We start from the raw sequence: 21,063 nt of genomic DNA on the forward strand, positions 1-21,063 counted from the left end.
GTTACAAGCGCTTCTCTTTGGTTATTCCTACGGGCTGAGAACTCACAAACCTGCCGCTGAGGCGAGGCGGGAAAGCTTACGTGTCAGGGGAAGGACCGTCAGCCACATCCATGGTTGACAGCACAGAACCATGCACAGAGCCAAGGAGGCACAAAAGCACAAAATGTCATCAGTTCTAAGTGTGAAATACGAACTTACTCCTCTAAACAAGATAACAAGGTTTTATTGAGGGACAAAGTCAACAAAGCAACAGCGCTGGGCGCATGACTGTAGCCAGAGGTGCAAGTGATTAGCATTTGTTACAGGTTTATATACTTCCACTATTAGTTACATACATATTCATAATTCCCTCATGTACGCGGGGACTATTATAACTAACTCCCGGAATTTATTATCCTAAGTCTCCTTGGCGTCTGCGCACTGCTCTGGTGATTGTGGGCAGGGGTCTTGAGGATGAAGTAAAGAGTCTTCCTCTTGTGAGTAGGCGTCTTGAGGATGAAGTAAGCAGTCTTCTTCACAGTGTACTTTTCACCTTTGGCACAGTTGGACCCCCCAGTAATCACACAACCAGCTATATCTGTAATTATTCTGATAACTAGCAAAGATTTAGAACTGTGTGCTCTTCCTGCAAAATTTATTGCAGGATGGGCAGACAAGGAGTCTCCCAAGCTAGCAGATGTTTGGGAGGCTCTGCCTCTAACTGATAAGTAGAAGGATGGTGTGAAATAACTCATTTAGTGGGGCCACTAAATCCTGTTATCTCACAGGATATGGACTTAATAACACAAACATTGTTCTTTAAAGCTAAAGGTACTTTAGAAGGATGGTGTGAAGCAATTAACTACACTACATTCCACAGACTTACAACATAAACGTTTTCTTTCTACAACCTAAGTTAAGCTAAAAGGTGAAAAGTATACTGTGAGGAAGACTGCTTACTTCATCCTGAAGACCCCCTACTCACAAGAGGAAGACTGCTTACTTCATCCTCAAGACCCCTGCCCACAATCACCGCAAAGCAATGTGCAGATGCCAAGAGGAGGAGACTTATGACAATAAGTTCCTGGAGCTAGTTATAATATCATCATCATCCCCCCCCCCCCGCCTATACGTGGGAATTAGGAATATGTATGTGACTAATGCAATAGTGAAAGTATATAAACCTGTAACAAATACTAATCACTTGTGCCTCTGGCTACGGTCATGCGCCCAGCGCTGTTGCTTCTGCTTTATTGACTTTGTCCCTCAATAAAACCTTGTTATCTTGTTTAGAGGAATGAGTTTGTATTTCACATAATGAAAGCATGCCTAACAAATCACTTCAGTACAAAAAAAATCCAGACACAGTGTTCTTTTTAATTTATTGCATATTAATATATCAAATAATTTGGAACTGGCATAAAGGCCATAAAAATATTAGCATATTTTACAGATACATTAAAACAAAATAAAACCATGCCATCTTAATACAGTAATTCCAGCCCAAGACCTGTCAGGAGGATCAACAGTACCAATGCTATGATGTCTGTTCTTTATATTGGATATAAAATGGAGTGAGGGAACGCAAATTAATCACAGCATTACAGAATCCAGACTGGTTTGGGTTGGAAGGGACCTTAAAGCTCATCCAGTTCCAACCCCTGCCATGGGCAGGGACACCTTCCATTAGACCAGGTTGCTCCAAGCCCATCCAACCTGGCATGAAGATCAAATGCAAAGAAAAGGTAGTAGCAGTGAGTCAGAGATAGGTCATTATAAACACATTTTGTATCTCCACCAAAATAATCCACTAAAAATCCCTGATAGCCTGGTGCGGGCACTGATGAGAAAAAGACATGAAGCATTAAAGCATCCTACATATTTTGAGCATACTCAAAAGGCTATCTGTTTTAATTTCTAAAAACATTTAATGGTTACACAAAATTTAATTAAATACTCTTTAGTTGTAGTATAAATTTAAAATCCAGTATCAAGGTACTTTATAGTATCAACATTTTATTATCTAGCTTTTACAACCAACTACAGTGCAGACATTTGGTTTAGTATTAAAGTGAACAGGACAACTTATCTCAGTTATTTTATTTCCTTTCTCTATTTCTTGCATTTTATGACGGGGTTGGAACTAGATGATCTTAAGGTCCTTTCCAACCCAAATTGTTCTATGATTCTATGGTCAAATAAAAAACAAAAACAACAACAACAACAAAAAAAAAAAAAAAAACACAAAACAACCAAAACCATAATTCTGGGTTGTTTTTTTCTAATATTTCAAGGAAAATTGAACTTTGTCTTTTTATTAGTACTCAATGCAGAGCTTGTTCTTGCCCAAAATCACCTCTGAAGTCAGTGGAATACCATTTGGCTTTCAGACTACATGGTGAAAAAAAAGGGGTCAAAGTGGGGTAAGAAAAAACCTAAGTATGTAAAGACTTTAAAATCCATATGTGAAAGTGAACTGCAAAATGACATATAAAAGCACATCCAACATATGTTACTGTATAGTCAAAGCAGATTGTTTTGCTTCTCCCTTTTGATCAGTTGTGATCATTTATGCTTCCATTTGCCTTTATATTCTGTTCCTGGTACTTGTGTAGCTGCTCCATGAAGCCGGGATTTGGACAAGCCACAGGTCTTGCACTTTTCACCAAGGAAAAGGCTCTAGCAAAAGTCAGTCTTTCTGAATTCATTAGGAAACCAATGACTACTGCTGCTGCACGGGAGACTCCTGCATTACAGTGGACCAGCACCACACCATCCTTCAAGAAACAAATGAAACATAAGCTGGAATATTCATTAAACAGATAGCAACAAGTATTAGAAACAATATTTAAAGGTCTATTTAGACCTACTAAAAGCTCCTGGCTGAGCTCAGAGCAAATATTTACACACACCAAACACAAATATACAAGCCCCAAAATAAGTATTTTTCTAACCAAAGCCACTTTATAATTACCCAATACTTCAAATCTAATTCATAACTTAGAACTAAAAAAACATTCCTCTGTGCCTTTCCCCAGGACCTTGCAGCAGCCCCCTCATGTAAAAGGCAAACTGCAGACAGCTGGGATACTAAGATACCTGATGTAACTGACTGCCAATTTTAAAATAATGCCATTAGCAATAAGGAAAGAAACTTGACTTTTTTGTTACCAGGTTAAAAACATGGCAAGGCAGCACATAGCTAGGAACAGAGGCAGATTTTAGAACATCTTGTAGTTTCATGCTTCTTGAATACTCTGAAGCTCTTCAGTGAAGGTTCTGGATAAACAGGATCATGCATAGGAACAGAAATATCAGAAAAGATAGGGTGTAACTTGCAACAAATATCTACCTCCCAGTCACACTGCTGGTACACTGTAGCAACTGGTACAACTAGGGTCCTTTTAACTGAGGGCCAAGGTGCAGAATCCAAAACTACTGAACCTCCCACAAATTCACAAATGTTTCTCCTGGGGTTCTCATGAATTATCATGAATTATTCAGACTTCTCATGAATTATCTATAAAATTAATGGATTTATCTTCAGCATTTCTCACACAATCTTTGAGACAGCTGAATGACTCTAGAAAGGCAGTGCAAGTGTCTTCATTAAGAAATAATGGGTCTGAGTTAACCCAAAGACAGTAAGACTGACCTAGTGTGGCTTAGGTGACATTTCCAATGCCCAGGCTTCATGTCTGTACATCAGATCGTGTCCTGGAAAAGGCCTGGCCCAAACTGTCTGCAAATGCCTCTCTCACAATAAAAATCCCCCAAGCCCCTAGCACATCCATATTCTGAAGAAAGATACTGAAACATGACAAAATGTGCTCAGACACTTGAGGCTAAACATATATATTCAAGATACAAATAGCCTGCTCTGTCTGCCCTAACAGGCAGAAATTATTCATAGGGCATTTTACCCAGAGGTAAAAGAGACCTTATAACCACCAGGGTTTCTCTCTAGGAACTTGATGGGTTATGTTACAGACTGAGGAGTTGCAATTATCTGGTATATTAACAAACACACAGAGCAGAAAATGGTTCCTGCTCCAAAATGTTTTCCATTTAAATACTAACACAAAAAAAAGTAAGAAATTGAGTGTTAATATCCTTGTTGAAGGAATGCCAAGCTGAGACTAGAAGAATGACTTGCTCAAGTTAACACTATAAGATTATGGCAGAGCTAGGAGCTGAATTTAAACTCCTGCACCCCAGCACAATGAATGACAGTACCACCCTTTTTTGCAATGGAAATCACATCCCGTTTGCACTGCCTGCTGGAAACTGTTAACAATCATTCCCCTTCTTACATTCACAGGGGCATGCTTCCCAGTCACAGACTACAGCAGAGCAGACAACAGACTCATACATGTTATTTCAACTACCTGAGGAAGTGCTGGTGGTGACGTGTAAATCTACTATCTCCTTTATAATAAGGACATGAAAATGATGACATTAAAAATTGTATTTATGCCACTGCTAATGAAGCAAATTATGAGGCTTATCCACTGTAGGTCTGGAGTAGTTTTTACTGATCTAATGGAAGTTATTTCAGACATACCATAATCAAAATCAATTATCTACCAGTGGCACTCAGGGTAAAAAATAAGCACCAAAAGTGATTATTTTTCATTTCACAGTTCATGCTCTATTCTCCTCTTTCACATTTCTTTTAAGGTTGTTTTGTTTGTTTGGGGTTTGACTGTTCTGTTGTACATTGCCATCCTGGGTTCAGCAGCAGTAGTCAATTTTCTCCTTAGTAGCTGGGGCAGTGCTCTGTTTTTCAACTTTAGCCTGAAAACAATGCTGACAAATACACCTATGTTTTTACTTGTTGCTAAGTAATGTTTACTGCAATCAAGGACTTTTCAGTCTCATGTTCTGCCAGTGAGGAGGGGCACAGGAAGCCAGGAGGAAGCAGAGACCAAAACTAGCCAAAGAAGTATTCCATACCACAGCACATCAAGCCCAGTATATAAACTGGGGGGAGTTACTGGAAGGCCCAGATCACTGCTCGCGTTGGGCTGGGTATCGGTCAGTGGGTGGTGAGCAACTGTGTTGTGCATTGCTTGTGTTTACTGGTTTCTTTTCCTTTTTCCCTTTTAGTTTTATATTCTCTCCCCTTGTTATTCCCCTTGTCATTATTATTGGTGGTAGCAGTAGTAGATTTTTATTGTACCTTAGTTACTGGACTGTTCTTGTCTCAACCAGTGGGATTTACATTCTTTGGATTCTTCTCCCCATCCCTCTGGGAGCAGGAGGGGAAAAAAGGGGGGGGAATGAGCAAGCAGCTGCGTGGTTCTGAGTTACCAGCTTGGCTTAAAACATGAAAATTGCCAAAAATTATATAGTGATATCCATGCAACAGACCTCAAAATTACTGAACATGAATGAACATGGGCAACAACAAAATCAAATTTAATACTGAAAACATTTATCTTCCTTTGATAAACTCTGTTGTTTCTTTATACAAAGATTAATTTGGCACGTAATTCTTAACTAATTTTGTATTAGATGTTAATACAATATAAAATTGAAAAACAGATTGAAAGTATGTCATCAATCTATTTACTGGGAACTCCTTGCTGTGATCCATTTAGCCTAATCTTTGCCTACCCAGAAATTGTCCATGGTCTTGCAAGAACTTCTGAAGATTCAAGACCAAGGGGGTTTTTAACAATTTTTATACAGAGGAAAGCAAAATCAGCTTCCACCAAGAGAAAAGTTATTATACAGTGATTATACACAGTGAGCAAAAAGCCTCACCACGGAAAGAAATTAAAAAAAAAAAGGATAAAACTTTTGGTGAAGAGCCATAAACTAATGTAGTTCCTTAGGGATCCACTTTACAGTGGTGCTAGGGCTTTTTCTTTAGGAGGGAGAGAGGGAGCAATAAGGAGAGATGTTCATGAATGAGCCAAGATCTCTTCCCTGGAAGAACAAGATTTTAGAGGTTTTATAATTTGATATTAAACAGAAAGATAAAAAAGAAATCCTTTATTCACAGCACTGTGATCTGACATGGGTAATGGAAAATCTGCCTGCCAGTTTGGAGCCTAGAAGGTGAGCTCTGATCAGTATCAGAATTTTACCATGATGTGTACATACTTTAGCAGTTACCATTTTAGTAAAAGTCAATCCTATTACAACTACCAGCTGGCAGTGACTTACTCAACAGTACAGTCTATATTTGCATTCTCAAATTCAAGTGCTCACATACTCCTTCAATAAGTTAATGATGTTCTAGTAATGATTTCTCATATATCATGTTCTCTCATCAGTGAGCACCTCTCCCTCCCCCATATAAGGAAATGAAACAGTAGTAGCTCTTCATGATTACTTGAAGAGCACTTCATGATATAATTTCTCATAAGATCTTTTAACACTATTTTAACAAAGCAAATAAAGTGATTCAAACCATCCAGAAATCCATATCCACATACTACTGTTACATGCTTTGTGAAGTGATCCTGGAAGCCATCTATTCCATCAATTACCTGCTCTTTCACCCAACTCTCCCATTAGAAAACTATTAACATTGCTATAAAACTTTTCAGGAAAACTACATAGCTTACAAAATAGTAACTGGAAAACAAGCATCAGAGGCAGAAGGCAACACTACGCAGTTATGAATGGCAAGTCCCATTTTGAAATGAAGTTGAAACCGTAACTAGAAACCTTGAAGAGGTCATTAAGTGACAATGTGGATCACATAGCTTGTAAATAATAAATGAAAGAAGGAAAGAACATTGTGTGACACCAAGAAAGCTGGGACAAGATTATCTGCTTTTATCCACACCTACATAAATAATGAATATGGTAGATATGGTGGAATAACATGCAATAAGGTTTGGTTGTCAAGTCATAGTTTTGATACCAAAGCAACAGTTGTCACAAATTACACAGTGAGCTGGAATTTAACAAATAGAAGTCAGGGATGGTCTTAGGAATAGACAAGTCTGCCAAGCAACCCCAGAAGGAGTGCCTTCACCCCATTCCCTAGGTCATGTCTTTTGTTAGCAGTTAAATCCCAGACTGGCTCCAAGACTACTTAACATTCTCTGACAGTCTTGGTATGTAATTGTATGTGGATTCACAACTCGATGGATGATCCAGGGGAAAGCACAAGAATGGCAGACTACTGCTGACAAACCACACAGATATGTAAAAGCCCTGTCAGGCTTGCTTCTACTTCAAAACAACATCCCCGATGGACAGATAGAAAGTCACGTTTCATCTTTTTCCTCTGTCAGATGCAGTGACTTGGACTTAGATTGTGATTTCTTTATCTAAAGTCAGCCATTGGTACTACTGTATTAAGGAAGCATTTCTCTAAAACATGTAAGACAGTCATCCTGAAAAAACAGTGCTGGAGAGAATGGGGGTTAAAGCAGTGCCACATCTCTACAAATGCTTAGAAATTGCTTAGATTCTCAATTTAAAATTTAAAAAGGCAGTGGCAAAACTATGATTTTGGTACCATACTTTTTTTTGACAAAAGAAGCTGCTTTAGATTTTAAACAGTGTAATAAATAATCCAAACACGATAACTACTAACATCAATAATTGATATACCGTACCTGTATCTTGGCTTTCTCAATAAACTCAAAACACTCTGGGAAATAAGAGATAATATCAGTTTCTGGGAGGTCCAGAATAGAAATGGTCTTGTATATAAAGTCATCAAGGAAGGCATTTTGCACTCCATATGCCACATTTAGAACATGAGTAACCTGAGTCAAAAAAGGAAAAAAAAAAACAAAACAAAACAGAAATGGGCATTTTCTGATGATAGCAGGCAAAATGAGCAATAGCAGAGATGAATTCTTCTTAAGGCATACACAGACTGTACCTTACGCAACTGCAATGTTCAGTTTTACATACATATGCTGTCTATGGTATGCTTTTCTCCATGCAAAGTTTTAATGCACGTTAACATATACTATGATAAATTTCAGTTTCTTTGGGGTTTTGAGAGGAAATTAAAAGATTTGCCCTCACCCAAACACAGACTAAAGTACGGATTTTCAACAGAAAAGGGAGTTCTCAACACACAGGTGGAAAATAGAAAGCAACAGGAATGAGAGCATGGACCACCCAGCAGTCACCCAGATCTCAAGCCTGCCCTAACCCATCAGCTTCAGGCTTTCTGCTGAGGAACTAACCAGTACTTGCCAGTGCAGCAGAAGGATTTCAGAGTAAACTATACCTGCGCTTGTCAGGTGAGACCACCTCTGGCCTCCTGTCATCTTTGCCCTGTTCAGGCTACGGCCAGGTCGTGGGTTATTTTAACTTACAATGAAGTGACACTTAGATGGCACCAGATGCCAGACTGGTGCACACTCCCTCTCCTGCAGAAGCAGCACTGTCCGAAGGCCTTATCACCCCGTTACTGTAACACAGAAGAGTAAGAAGTCCAAAGTTCAGGACAGACTTAGAGCTGCTGCTTTGTTTTCCTTCTTTCACCCCGCCCCACAAGGCAGGGAGGCCTGACACTGCTCGGTGTCCGGAGCTGAAACGCCTGCCGTTAAACATCTCTGAACAGTCAACACTCTTGCAGCAAAGTATTCCTGCTTCTGGTGAAGCTCGTAGGCATCCATATCCCTGCAAAGCAGCAGCCTTTTAAAAATTAAAATGTAATATAATTTTTCTTAGGGATATTTCAGACTTTTTAACGTAAACGCACCAACAAGCACTACGCGAGAGGCGTTTCGACTTCCGTGTTACGTTACCTTATGCTTTTTCATCGTCTCCAGGTCGTGAGCAGCATCCTGCGACCCTGGGAAGAAAGCGCGCCGGTCGCTACGCCAAACCACACCGGCAGGCCCTCGGGCTCGCTCCCCGCAGCGAGCGCTGGCTCGTCGGGGCAAACGAGCGGCGGGCCCCGGACCGCGGCCCGGTCAGGAGGGACGAGGCGCGCAGCCACCGCCCCCCGGCCGCACTCACCCAGCAGCAGCCAGGGCTTTACGACGCCGACCTGCAGGTCGGCGCTGAGGTCCTGCACATAGCCGCTACCGCCGGGCGCCGCCACCGCCTCCTCCTCCTCCACCTGTAAGCAGGCTCCACGCCACGTCTCGATGATCCTCCTGCCGGTCAGCGTCGTTACGCGGGTGCGTTGCTTACGCAGGTTGTCTCTGGAGAAGCTGCGGATTTCCTGGGCAAGGGAGTGCATAGCCCAGGCACAGCCGTTCACCCGCGACTGACCGCACGTTACCGCATAGACCGAGCAGAACCAGCCTCCAGGCCCCCTGCCAGGCGAGCCGCGATTGGTAGAGCGCGGGCAGCCCCCATTGGCTGCCGGCCTCTCGGGGGCGGTGCCTCGGCGCGCAGGGGCTGGGAGCGCAGTGAAGGGGCAGTGGCGAGGGTGTAGGTATAGGTCTATCGGTGCCAGTCTCCGTCCCCGTCCCCGTCCCCGTCCCCGTCCCCGTCCCCGTCCCCGTCCCGTCCGCATTTGCTCATGCCCTCGGAGCTGCCGGTGTGCCACAGAACTCCCTGCGAGGCGCTGGGGCCGCCCTCGAGTGCGGTCTTGTTTGTGGTGGGGTCAGTCGCAGATTTGTCACTGATTTTTGTTTAGCACTTACAAGCCTGGGAGAAAGTTTTGGGTTCAGCTAAAGCTTTGGGAGGGGGTAAATTTATATTTTTAAATTATTATTTCTAGGGGTTTGGTGTGCCAGCGAAGAACGTAGCAGATACCATTAAAGCAGCATAGGAATAAAAAGGAGGCAAGGTGAGCCTGTTTTTCCTTTATTCCCCAGCCACTGAATGTCCACGTTTACATGTGTTCTCTATAAAGTGCTGTTTGTAGTGTTAACGCAGCTAGCATATGAGTATGGAAAATTTTTGTTTGTGGAGTAGAAAGGTAATGCTGTTAAATCATGCCTTAAATATAATCTGAATTAAATACAAATTGTAACAAATACATGCTGGGGGATTTAGATTCCTTCATGCTGGTTTTGGAATAAAGATGTGTTACTACAGTACATCCCCTCTGATGTTATAATATTCCTCAAAGCTGTGCTGGCAGGGTATGATGACTGTGAAAAGATCTTGTGATAATTTCTAGAACGCAGTACAGCACAAAGGCACCTTAGTTCCATGTAAAGAGGTCTGCAGATGCATTGTCAATTTGAGAAGCAGCGATGTTAGGAACGGCAAGAGCAAAAGTTTTTCCAGGAATGCCAGAGACAGTCTTCTGATGGGAATTAGACAAAAAATCAAGTTCAAATGAAAAAGGCAGAATACCTTACACACTGCCTGGAAAAGCAGGAGTCTAAACCAAGAGATAAAATCAAGGAAGATGCTTAGGGCAGGGGGAGGAACAGAACAGAGATGTTGGCTGAATCAGAGATTGAAGTAGCAAAGGTGCAAGACAAGCTCCAGGACAAAACGTGATTCTCAGTAATCACTTTCTGCAACAAAAATGAAATTTTAAATACAAGTAGGCATTCTTGTAACTTTCTTTATGGTAGATGTGTACTCAGTAGCCTTTATGAAAGTGGACTGTGGCTCTTAGCAGTTAAAACAATGTAAAGTTAAACCAAGTTTAAGAAGTTTTTGGAAATGTCTAATCAATAATTTTGATGTAGTTGATCCCAAGAAAGCAACAGAGAGCTTTAGGTCCATGTTAAGACAGCAACTGCATAGAATTTTATGGCTGGTTTTCAGCCTGCATTGGCTTGCTACTGCTGCCTGTGGGAAAAAACAAGAAAAGCTGGTATCCTGTGGGAATGAAGGGAGCCTCATGTGCCAGGAAACTGGCAAGGCCTGAGCAGAACTGGCTTGCAGTCCAGGCCCAGAAGGCTGTCTAGAGTAGCAAGGCTGTGGGATGTGCTTTTTAACCAGCTTCTGTCCTGTACAAGAATGGGGGGTATGTGTGAGTGTTTGCAAGACTAAGCTGTGACAGATCTGTAAAATGCTTACCATTGAAGGTAATAATACAACTATCTGTTGTTCCTTAACCTCTGAGGAAGAGTCTGCAATATGTGTGGACAGAGAAAGGCAGCTGATCCCGAAGTAGTAGATTCATTCTCTGTTAGGAATGTTTATCATTGTTACAACTACCTTAAAAGCTAGGGGTCCCTGCTGGACCTGAAATCTGTACTACTGTTATCTCTGAAATCCAAGTATTCTGTAGATGTTTATATGCAGAGTTAGTACATTATTATTAGTGTGTCCATATCACAAGTATTAGATCTAGCCTGAATAGTCAGACACTTTTTTTGTGATACAGGCATTTACATGCTACTGTTAAATTGTTCATACTTTCCATCACAAGATGGAAGAGAAGATAATAATGAGAGTAGAGTTTAAAACTGGGATCTCAGTTCACAGATAAATGCTTCTTCTTGCGTGCTTTGCTGAGGGTAGAAGATACTTCCAAAGATACAGCAGGAGCCAGGTGCTGTCTCCTCTTCATTAGCTGAATGCATTTATGGTATTGCTGGATCTTCAGGGTTTGAATAAGCTATCTACCAATGCAAATGCAGTAGAGTTTAAGTCATTTTTAAGTTCAAGGTTCTTCTGTTTCATCTGCCAAGAAATTCAGCAGAACCTGTTCTAGTGGGCAAAAACTAACATGGGCGCTAATTATTACAGAAAGCAGCTCATACACACTTAGCTCATATGATGATATATTATCTTTCTGTTGCCTTTGTTTCCTTCCACTATTCATTTTGGTCCAGCTACTGCCTGTAATCATCAGTGCAAAAGAGCTAGCTTTTATGAGAGAAATGATAACCAGACATTCCAGATAGCTGACTTAGAGAAACCAGCCTTGCACTCTGAAAAATGCATGCTGAAGGGTTGAACTTGACTGCAAAATGCACCAAAAATTGAGTCAATGGCTTATGTCAGTAATTTGACTGAAACAGACTCAGACCCTAATTAGTATACTAATTACTTCACATTTCAAACTGAAGTAACCAGATGATTTTGAGGAATAAGAGAAATGGGGCAAAAATCAAAATACTGTCAGTTAATATCTAACTAATAATACAAGCCTCTGCTCCAGACTGTATGTTCATTAGCTGAAAATAACTGAGGTTAAAATAATTGTGTGCAGCAGTTGGTCACAGGGTGACAATGAATCATGAATATAGTGTTGGTGATGAGAAAGGCAAGCGTGACCATAGCATGCATCAAGAGGTATTTAAAATAGAAATAATGCTATTGTATAAAATTCCAGTAAGCCTTTTTGGAAGTGCATTGTGCTCTTTGGGGATGACAGTATCTAAGGAAGATGATGTCATACTTGAAACAAGGACAAAGAATAGCTTAAAGCTTAAATTGTTCAACTCTTCTCAAAGCACTCCGTGGTACTTGGTCCCCTTGGGACAGGCAGCTCCTGTCCATTCTGACTTGAGTGGGAGTAGCCTCCTGACTTAGTAACTAGTTCTCCACCATTTATGCCAGCACACAAATAAGCACTTCTAGCAACAACTAGTCCGCCTTACACACTCCAGAATGTGCCGCACACAGCATGGAAGCCCCTACCTGACACAGAGTCTAAGCTCCAGCTTTGCAAAGCTGTCAAGATGTGGTGCCTACTCTTCCTGTCTTTTCTGTTTCTGAAAAAGCAAGCAGTTTGGAGGCACAAGCTCAGGATCATTCACATCCTAAGCAACAGAGCAAGATGGTACACAGAAGCATGGCTGGTGCATGACATGCTCACATTTCCCTTCACAGGCATTTTCTTGGCATGTGCCTGTGCTCCATGCCATTTCACCCGTGTAGAGGTTTCAGCTGAAAGACAACCATGCATTTGTTCTCATCCTTGTGTTTTCCACCCTTTAGGCTTGTCTGCTTGTCTTTAGGCTTCTGATGGGCACAGAAGGAATGTTATAGAGTCAAAGCAAAGCAAGAGTTACATTGATGGAGAATGACTTACCCCCTTTTCCGCTTGGTTCTGTACCTTCATCTCATATCCTCAACAAGACTGCAGATACTACCTCTTTCATCCTGATATCCAGTAACGTGCCTGGAAAATCTGTCTTAAGTGGCACCCTAACTGGAAAGTGAAACATATGACCTTAAAAAGCTACCAAAGTCTAGACAAAATTTTGGAATATCTTTTTATGGGTAAGGATGAGTTTGTAGCAAGGCCTCTTCTGGAACTGAATATAGTGAAGAGCGAAAAGTCCACAAGGGTTCTCAGTTATGTGTGCTGAAACCACTACATCACTGAGGTTTTTGTCTTCTAGGATAGCAGAAAGTAGGGGTGAAGGCAGGGGTAAATTGTTAAGCACATGGCATTTAAAAAGTGTTGGCGTAGTAGCTGGTCCAAATGGAGAAAGTTATGGGAAGCAGGATCATGATGAAGGCTGTGTACAAAAGTTACCAAAACAAAAAGTTGACAGCGCATTCCTATATGTACTGCTGTAGTTACACGTATTGTGACCTGTTTGTTAGTGAGCCCAGCTTCAGTGTAAGGTGTTGGTTTGTTTCTGGGTTTCTGTCACTGCCAGTTTGTAACATGAGATGTTCTAGACACAATCGCTGAACAACTCACCTTTACTTGTGTGTGAGAACAGGATGAGACCAGAGGTGGTAGGAGTCATCTTGAATTTTTGGAGTGCTTTAGTTCTGCATAATTGTGGTGCTCGTTTACTGCTGCAGAAGATTTCCCATTATAAGAAGTAGTATATATCCTAAGTACACATTTACATATTCTCTCTTCCTATACCCCTTTAACATACAAGTTGAAACATCCATTAATGCTATGCTTCTAATATATGTATAATATTCTAATGTATGCTGCATCATTCTTACTGGTTTTACCTATGTCGTGTTTCTTCAGCTAAGAGCAAAGGATGCATCTTGGCCAAGCCTGGAAATAAAGACAGTTCCTCAAGCCTTTGAGTCTGTAGCCTGAGAGACTGAGTTGGTGATCTGCGTCTGACAACATGCGTAAGAAAACCCAGTCCATGCTGCAAAAGGCTGTGAACAGAGGCCCAGTGGTTGCTCCTAAGAATATTGGTAAGTATGTGGACCTCTTCCTGTTGCAGAATGACTCTAAGAGCAGGACCATAGAGTTCTGGAGGACTGTGCAAGCAAGGCAGGGGGTGGCCCCCACAGGTAGCCGGAGACCAGACCTGGGAGGAGAATGTGGAGGAAGCTGTGGGGGGCTAACCAATACTGTTGTGCCAAGAAGGAGTGGCTGAATACCACTCCTATATATGTGTGAACTGCGTCACAAATAAAGTAGAAGTTGCTTATCACCCATATTGGGTTGGCCTGTCTGCTTCTCCTCGCCGCTTACATCTTCCAAACACTGTCTTCTATCCCTGGCCTGAAGGGTAGGCAGCTTCTCTTTATTTTATTTATTTATTTATTTATTTCAGGCAGCATTGTTAGCTTGTTCTTGCAAAGCTAGCCTTAAACAGTGGTATTTCCACTGGCATATCTTCTCATATTGCTGCAGGGAAATCTCCCCAGAGGCAAACCCCTGCCCATAACCAAAGCCATGGCCCTACAAACACTTATCAGGACATTCCTCTCTGCTCTCACCACACTTCGTGAGTAATCCATGCAAATGAGCAGGCTGATTCACTGATCTAAAGATGTATCTTTTTATAGTGTGTCACGGATTATGTTGAATAATGAGCATTGAGGAACTGGGTAGAAGGCAAACCTGAAATGTTTAACAAATAGCCATAGGGAGTATCCTTGGGGATCTGTTGGTGTGAGGAAGATCTGGCACAACTTGTTTGTGTTATGTAAACAGGATCTGAATTCCACTCCTGTTTGCACTCAGGTTTCTCTTCTCCAGTGCAGCCATGTCTGAGCAAATATATATATATCTCTATAAAATAATATATATATATATGCATAATGTTAATGTGCTCATGAACCTAGGTGTAAAACCAGGTATGTCAGCTCAGTAGTAGGAACACAGGCAAAGTTAATCAGGGAACAGAACAGTCTAGTAAGAGACTATAAAAATATGACTCATTTTAACACAAATGTACACATCCAAAACACCTTCCAGGCAGGCTAGCTGCTCTGTGAAGGAGTGATGGGTAATTCAATAGATAGCATAGACCATCAGTCACCCAGGCAGTTGTTCTCCATCATTTTTGTGTTATTTCATTCTCAGATTACCTTCACTTCAGAAAAAATACTACTTAAGATGAACATTGCAGTACAGCCTGAAAAGAACCTGTAAAGGTCAGGACCTTTAAAAAGATAACAGAAAAATCTGAGCTTTTCAAGAGAAACAGGTGAGCTTCTGTTATCTCTTCAAGTCCTTTGAAATGCAAAGTATGTTTTTCTTTCTCCTTTTTTAAGGGGCAGGGGTGAAGTTAAAGGTAAAATTATGATTTTTCAATGGCTCACCATTATGACTACTCATGATTTGGCTTTTTATCTGAACACTCAAAAGAGCAATTTCCATTTTGCAGTGCAGCTTCTGCAAAGTTGTGCCTACTTCTGCACAAACGAAATTAATCTGCCTCCCAAACTTCCTGTTTCTCTATAGATTTATTTCAGTGGTCAGAGACATGAAAGCTACTTTAGAGCAAAAGTCCCCAGAAGTTTCTCTTGCAGCAAAGACCAAGCCTACAACCTGGAAAGTTAAAAATAAAGAAGGTAAAGTCAAAGTTTATTTCAGAGTTGTCATAGCGTCTTATGTGTAGATTTTGCTTATGTGTAGCTTCCACAGGCATAACAAAATATTGTTACAATTTGTACCAGAATGCATAATAAGTTTTTCTAGCTTCACAGGGTTCCAGAAGGAAGCCATTAGACCTTCTAGTCAGGATCATAAACCCAAGGCAGTAGGAGAATTATTTTGTATATGAGCCTAGCCTGACGTGCAAGTAGGACCTATTCTTACTGTTTACCCTGAAGAGATACCTTCTGTAAGTAGGGATTAAGGTGATGTGGAACATGCATCAGCATAGCACTTCATTTCCCGAAAAAATAATAATATTGGAGAATACAGTTCCTCTGCATGCCCTTTTTTTTGCCTTAGCATACTGCTAGTATTGCATTTACTTACTTGCTTGTGTGTGGGAAGAAATTCCCTGCAGGCAGGGAAAGAAAATCAAGCTATTTGTGCCCTATCTCATTCTGCGTCTATAGCCTGATCCAGCCAGCGCATGGCTCTCTAATAACTTCCTCACTAACAAGGTGAGATCTAATTTTCCTTTGCCTCTCAAAATACCAATCTAGCAGGCAGGAGCTGACCTATGTTATTTCTTCAAATTCCTATATACAAGATACAGTTAAGCTAAGTGAGCCTTTGCTTACAGAATCCTAAAAGCTTTAATGGGTTCAAAAGGCAATGGGCATATTTACAGAAGAGAAGTAGATCAACAGGTACTAAATGCAAGACAGTGTCTCTGGCTCATAAAGCCCCTGAGCCACAAAACCGTTGGTGTCTGGGAGTACATTCTGCAGAAGCAGTGGAATGTGCTTCCCTGTTCCGACACTCTTCCTTAGTGCTCTGTTCTTTGGCCACTGGATAGAGACAGGGTGCTGAGCTGGGTGGGCTTTTGGTCTGACCAAGTTCTTGTTTTTATTTTCTTTCTGGTCTAGTGAATAATAAAAATGAGTAAACTTAGCATTATAAACTTTAAAAATTACATAAAATCACTTCATATTTAATTACATAAAATCCCTGACCAAAGAGGCTGTATTTGTGAACTGTAAGAGAATACAAATTAGAGGTGAGAGAGTAAAGCCTTATTAGTCAATATTATTGATGATACTACCATTGTAACTAAGTTTGTAATGTGATACTGCATGTGTCATCAAAGAAAGCAATACTGCTGGCATTTATTTTTGCTGTGAGGACTGAGACAGATGCATCTATCATTATTTGGGGGATATTTTATCTATAGAAATCTACAGCTGGCCTTTTCTGTCAAATGTAAACCTCAGACTTTTAAAGGGAACATTTTAGCTTCATTTTTGCTGTAATCACTATTTAGGATCCCCACTGACTGGTAAATTAATTCCTAGAAACAGTGCAGGGGAAAACCTTTTATTCTTTGGGTGTTCCTTGGATAAAATTTTCCTCCCCTAAATATAGGGTGAGTTTAAGGCAGAGGACTTCTGTCTTAATCTTTGCTGGATGGACTGTAAAGGCTATTGCATTTAAAGAGGTACATGCTATTCCCCTGGTTTCTGCTGAGAGGAAGAGAGGAGACAAAGAAACCTCTAATAGGTTATTTTTGTACATTCATAACTATAGCCAATCATTAGTCCATGGTGTTACCCCATTTATCCGAGAAGTTTAACAAAGGCTAAAGTAGGTCAGGACACGTGAGCTTGTATGTGACTGCCAGAGAAGGCTCTGTAGATAGATGAAGATGCGTGGCCAACAGAAGCCCCACAATTTTTCTGTGTGCAGGACCACCTTGATAGGTCTTGTTCGACTAGCTGTCATCTTTATTCCAACATCAACACATAAGTTTCTGACCACATCCCCCTTTCAAAGACAGCAGAGATCATTCTTTGCACACTGATCACTCATGATTTAGTCTGGTCAGTGGGCAGTTAGCGTAGGCTAACTCATCTGTATGATAAAGATTTGTAACCACATTAGGCATCCTGTCTCTATCTAGGGGCCTCACAGACATCTTGAAGATCACTGTTAGTTCTTCTTGACTCTTCAGCCTGTAAGGAAACTGCAATTAAAATGTGATTTCTAATCTAGGTGGACTCCTAATCCAGTGCCTTTTCTGATTTCAGTATTTACCAGGATGTTCTTAAAGCTGGTGATGTAACCCCTAGAAACCTAATTTAAGGTCAACACCCATACCAGGTCAAGACCTTAATTTGAGTTGGGTGACTCATTCTGCCAGCCCTCCTAAGCTTTGTTTCATAGCCAACAAGAAAACTTTAATCCATTTGCTTAATGGTCTCTGCAAGAGCTAACTGCAATCCTGACTCTGGAACTACACAACTGGATCTAATCTGCTATCTTGCTTCCACCTCTGTGTGAAAAGTAATCACTGCTCCAGGCTGAAACAAGACAACTCTTAGCCCACCAATACTTTTCTAAGTTTACTCTGTTTACCCATGCTGATAGCTCACAGGTAACCAACTTCCTTCCTGCTGTCACAAACTTCCATAGCCACCAGACTGACATTTGATTACTGGTTAGTCATGAACCTGGGACACATGGAGAAAGCTAGCTCTTAAGTGTTGCTAGCAACCTCCTTCTCTACTGATCAAGGCTCATTTGCACAGTGTCAGACTAGAAGTTCTGGAACATGCTCATCATACTTGTCCCTCCAGTATGAGCAAAAGTGCTCATGCATTCTCAAATGAGCAGGTTTCTGCAGCGCATGAGAAAATCACTGCTGTAGTAGTCACCTTCTGTTTCAGACTGGCTTTGCACAGCTCTTTTATGTTACCTCTCTCCAATGTTCATGTTCTTTTAAGTTCAAAGGCCTGGTATCTCTGAGCAACTGCTGTATGTCGTATACAGCCTCAGCTAGAAGGACTTGCACAAAATTGAACAGGGAGGTGGCACACATACGAACTTGCATGCTAATGAGACAATAGATTAAAATACCTTTAGAGAGGGGAAAAAGGAGAACATGGGAAATGGCAGACCTACTGGCTTCATGACAGATTAAATAATGAAAAAGGTTTGGATTAATCAAGAAAATTATAGATCAAAATATAATGAATCTGTCAGCTAGGTTTAGTGGGGATAATAGGTCTTTTGAACCTGTTGCTGCTTCAGATAAGATTAAAAGTCTGCCTGAGAAAGGCAACTGTGTTTGTTCAATCCTATTTATTAGTTTTACAGGTGATCTAAGCAATATTACAGACTTTGTGTGGTAAAGTTTTCAGATTCTGTGCCTTTACATACAAGTTTAACAATGTAAAAAATATTTATGAATTATTAACAGTAAATACTATGGCATGAGCCAAATAATTGTGATTATGATGACCATTTAAAAAGTCAGATCTGTTCAAGTAACAGTTTGGCTTTGTGTTTTGAATCGTTTCTACCTGAAAAGGAAATATTAAACAAAATGAGTGTGTAAAAATTGCTTCTTGGCTTCTGTTGGCCAAAGGGGCAGAAGTTATGCAGTGGACTGTGCTATATCACTTACGGAGAGTGCAGGTCCTGATAGCTGCCATTTCACTGACTGGTCATCGAGTTTTGAATAGTCTCCAGAACAGAAGAAGTTAAACCAATGCAGAAAAAAATGCACAGGAAAAGTAATGCATATAAGAGAAATACTTCTACAGAAATGTAAGCTTGATGTGTGGTAAATACTTCAGTTGCAATACAGTCTACTCTGCGGAAGTAAATTGTCCATTACACAAGGTAGCAATGCTAAAAAACTTTATATACTGTTTGTGTGCTTCACTGAACACCCAGTAGTGTTGATACATGTGTAGCAACTTGGTGATTATTCTGTTGAAGCTTCTCAAATAGCATTTTCGTTACTGTCTGAAAGCCCCATAGCGAATAGCACAATTAAACCCCAAATGGACCAGAAAGTTAACTTTAAAAGGACCAGACCTGAGCTCCACCCCAATCTAAGTGCTGTTTGGAACTTGCCCTAAACTCATATGTCTGGAATAAATATAGAAAGCTGTTTAAATGTTAATCATTAATAAATCATCAAGCCAATAGTAGTCATGTCTTTTAAAAATAATTGTCAGCCTAATTCTTCCCTTCATTTAATTTTGCCACACCTGTAAGAGCTATGCTGTTACTGACAAAGCTTGTATTTCTACTTGGTTTTTATGCTTGCTGCTAGACTGGTGAGCCCAGATTATACAATGCAGACGTTTTTATAATCTAAATAAATCTTCCTGCCAAAAACCTATATGTACTCTTGCAGTTTCTACATAAAGTTGTAGCAGCAAAAGTAGTATGACAGCATGGGCTTTACCCAACCACCATTAAAATGATGACAAAACTGTTGACTGCTTAAATACATGCATTCATGTTAACAAAATTTGTCTGGGTGATGTCTGTTTTCTGTTACTGAGATTTCTCCTTTCATATTTAGCAAAGGTTTCCAAGTGGTTTTGATGTGGTTTCTATGAAACCTAAATTTCAGCTATACTGTATCTTCTCTAGATGTGCACATTTTTCTCCTTCTAATAAGCATTGTTTAAAAGCAAGAGGAAAAAAACACATGCTTTGTAGTTCCAAGCTTGACACCAGTCCTTACATTTAGATGTGCAAGATGCTGCCAGTTAATTCATCAGCAGTATCTTGTGTCCCCATGAGCAGTAGCATCTTCTGATGCTGAGTTTTGAACTCTCTTTCCATGTCCTTATTGGAGTTGAGATGTGGTGTGCCTTCCATTCCTAATCAGGTCTTGGTACCTTGCTGATACCTTTGCTGAAAAGCCCTCACTTCATAAAGTGTGGTAGGGGAAACTCTGTATTGAAAACATCTGGTCTACTGGTCAGGCTGTATATAAACGGATTATTTTTTGGCTTAATGTGTCTGCTTGCAAATTAGAAGACTACTGTTAATACTCTGGCTAACCACATTATAGTGGCGATTCAGATAACCTATTTAGCATTAGGTCCATATGGCTGCATAGGAGCAAAAATTGCTAGTATCAGACGTTCTTGTTTACTGATACTGATCCTTTCCCTATTCCAATATTCAATATGTTTTCAAGAAAGGCAGCTAACTCAGCACCCACCATTTGATTAAAAAATTATAGCAACCAGAGGTGCTCCTTACTATAAGATCTTGTAAACAGCCTTATGAATAGCGTGGGAGTTAAAAACAGGATGCTCTGTCATTACTACAAAAGAGAGAGTCGTTTTTCCCTTCTGTGCCTCAACCTGTCATCTGTGCAGTGCAGAGAGCAACTGTGATTGTTTTCACATTGAAAACTATATTAGTAGCTACAGAGAGCTTGAAGGGCCTCCAGTGAGCTCTGTAAGCCCAAACTTAATCAAAACCAAGTTACTTTGACTCCACTGTAATCCATAGTCTTTCTACTAAATCCAGAGGAAGGAAGATTGGGATATTAGATCATAGATGATTTAATATGATGCACAAAAATGCCCAATACAATGTCACAATGCTGATATTCCATGTGCTTGGCTCTATGTAAATTACAAATTCTGTGATTGTTAATG

General features: G+C 40.6%; 1 protein-coding gene and 1 long non-coding RNA gene across 2 annotated transcripts; one reads left to right on the plus strand and one right to left on the minus strand.

Annotated features, from left to right (window-relative positions):
* Positions 1–1,951: 1,951 nt before the first annotated feature.
* On the minus strand, positions 1,952–9,251 carry DUSP19 (dual specificity phosphatase 19). Its single transcript, XM_062621989.1, has 4 exons — positions 8,929–9,251; positions 8,715–8,761; positions 7,563–7,715; positions 1,952–2,756 (listed from the first exon to the last, which is right to left on the minus strand). The coding sequence occupies exons 1-4, from the start codon at positions 9,152–9,154 to the stop codon at positions 2,535–2,537; spliced, it is 648 nt and encodes a 215-aa protein (XP_062477973.1). The 5' UTR covers positions 9,155–9,251; the 3' UTR covers positions 1,952–2,534.
* A 170-nt stretch (positions 9,252–9,421) lies between these two features.
* On the plus strand, positions 9,422–19,910 carry LOC134165332 (uncharacterized). Its single transcript, XR_009965480.1, has 3 exons — positions 9,422–9,522; positions 13,778–13,956; positions 15,458–19,910. It is a non-coding gene; the product is annotated as an uncharacterized LOC134165332 (long non-coding RNA).
* Positions 19,911–21,063: the final 1,153 nt, after the last annotated feature.

The sequence above is a fragment of the Pezoporus occidentalis genome, unplaced genomic scaffold (assembly GCF_034315485.1).
Source record: "Pezoporus occidentalis ecotype Australia unplaced genomic scaffold, CSIRO_AGI_Poc_V1 ctg237, whole genome shotgun sequence".
Lineage (NCBI taxonomy): Eukaryota > Metazoa > Chordata > Aves > Psittaciformes > Psittacidae > Pezoporus > Pezoporus occidentalis.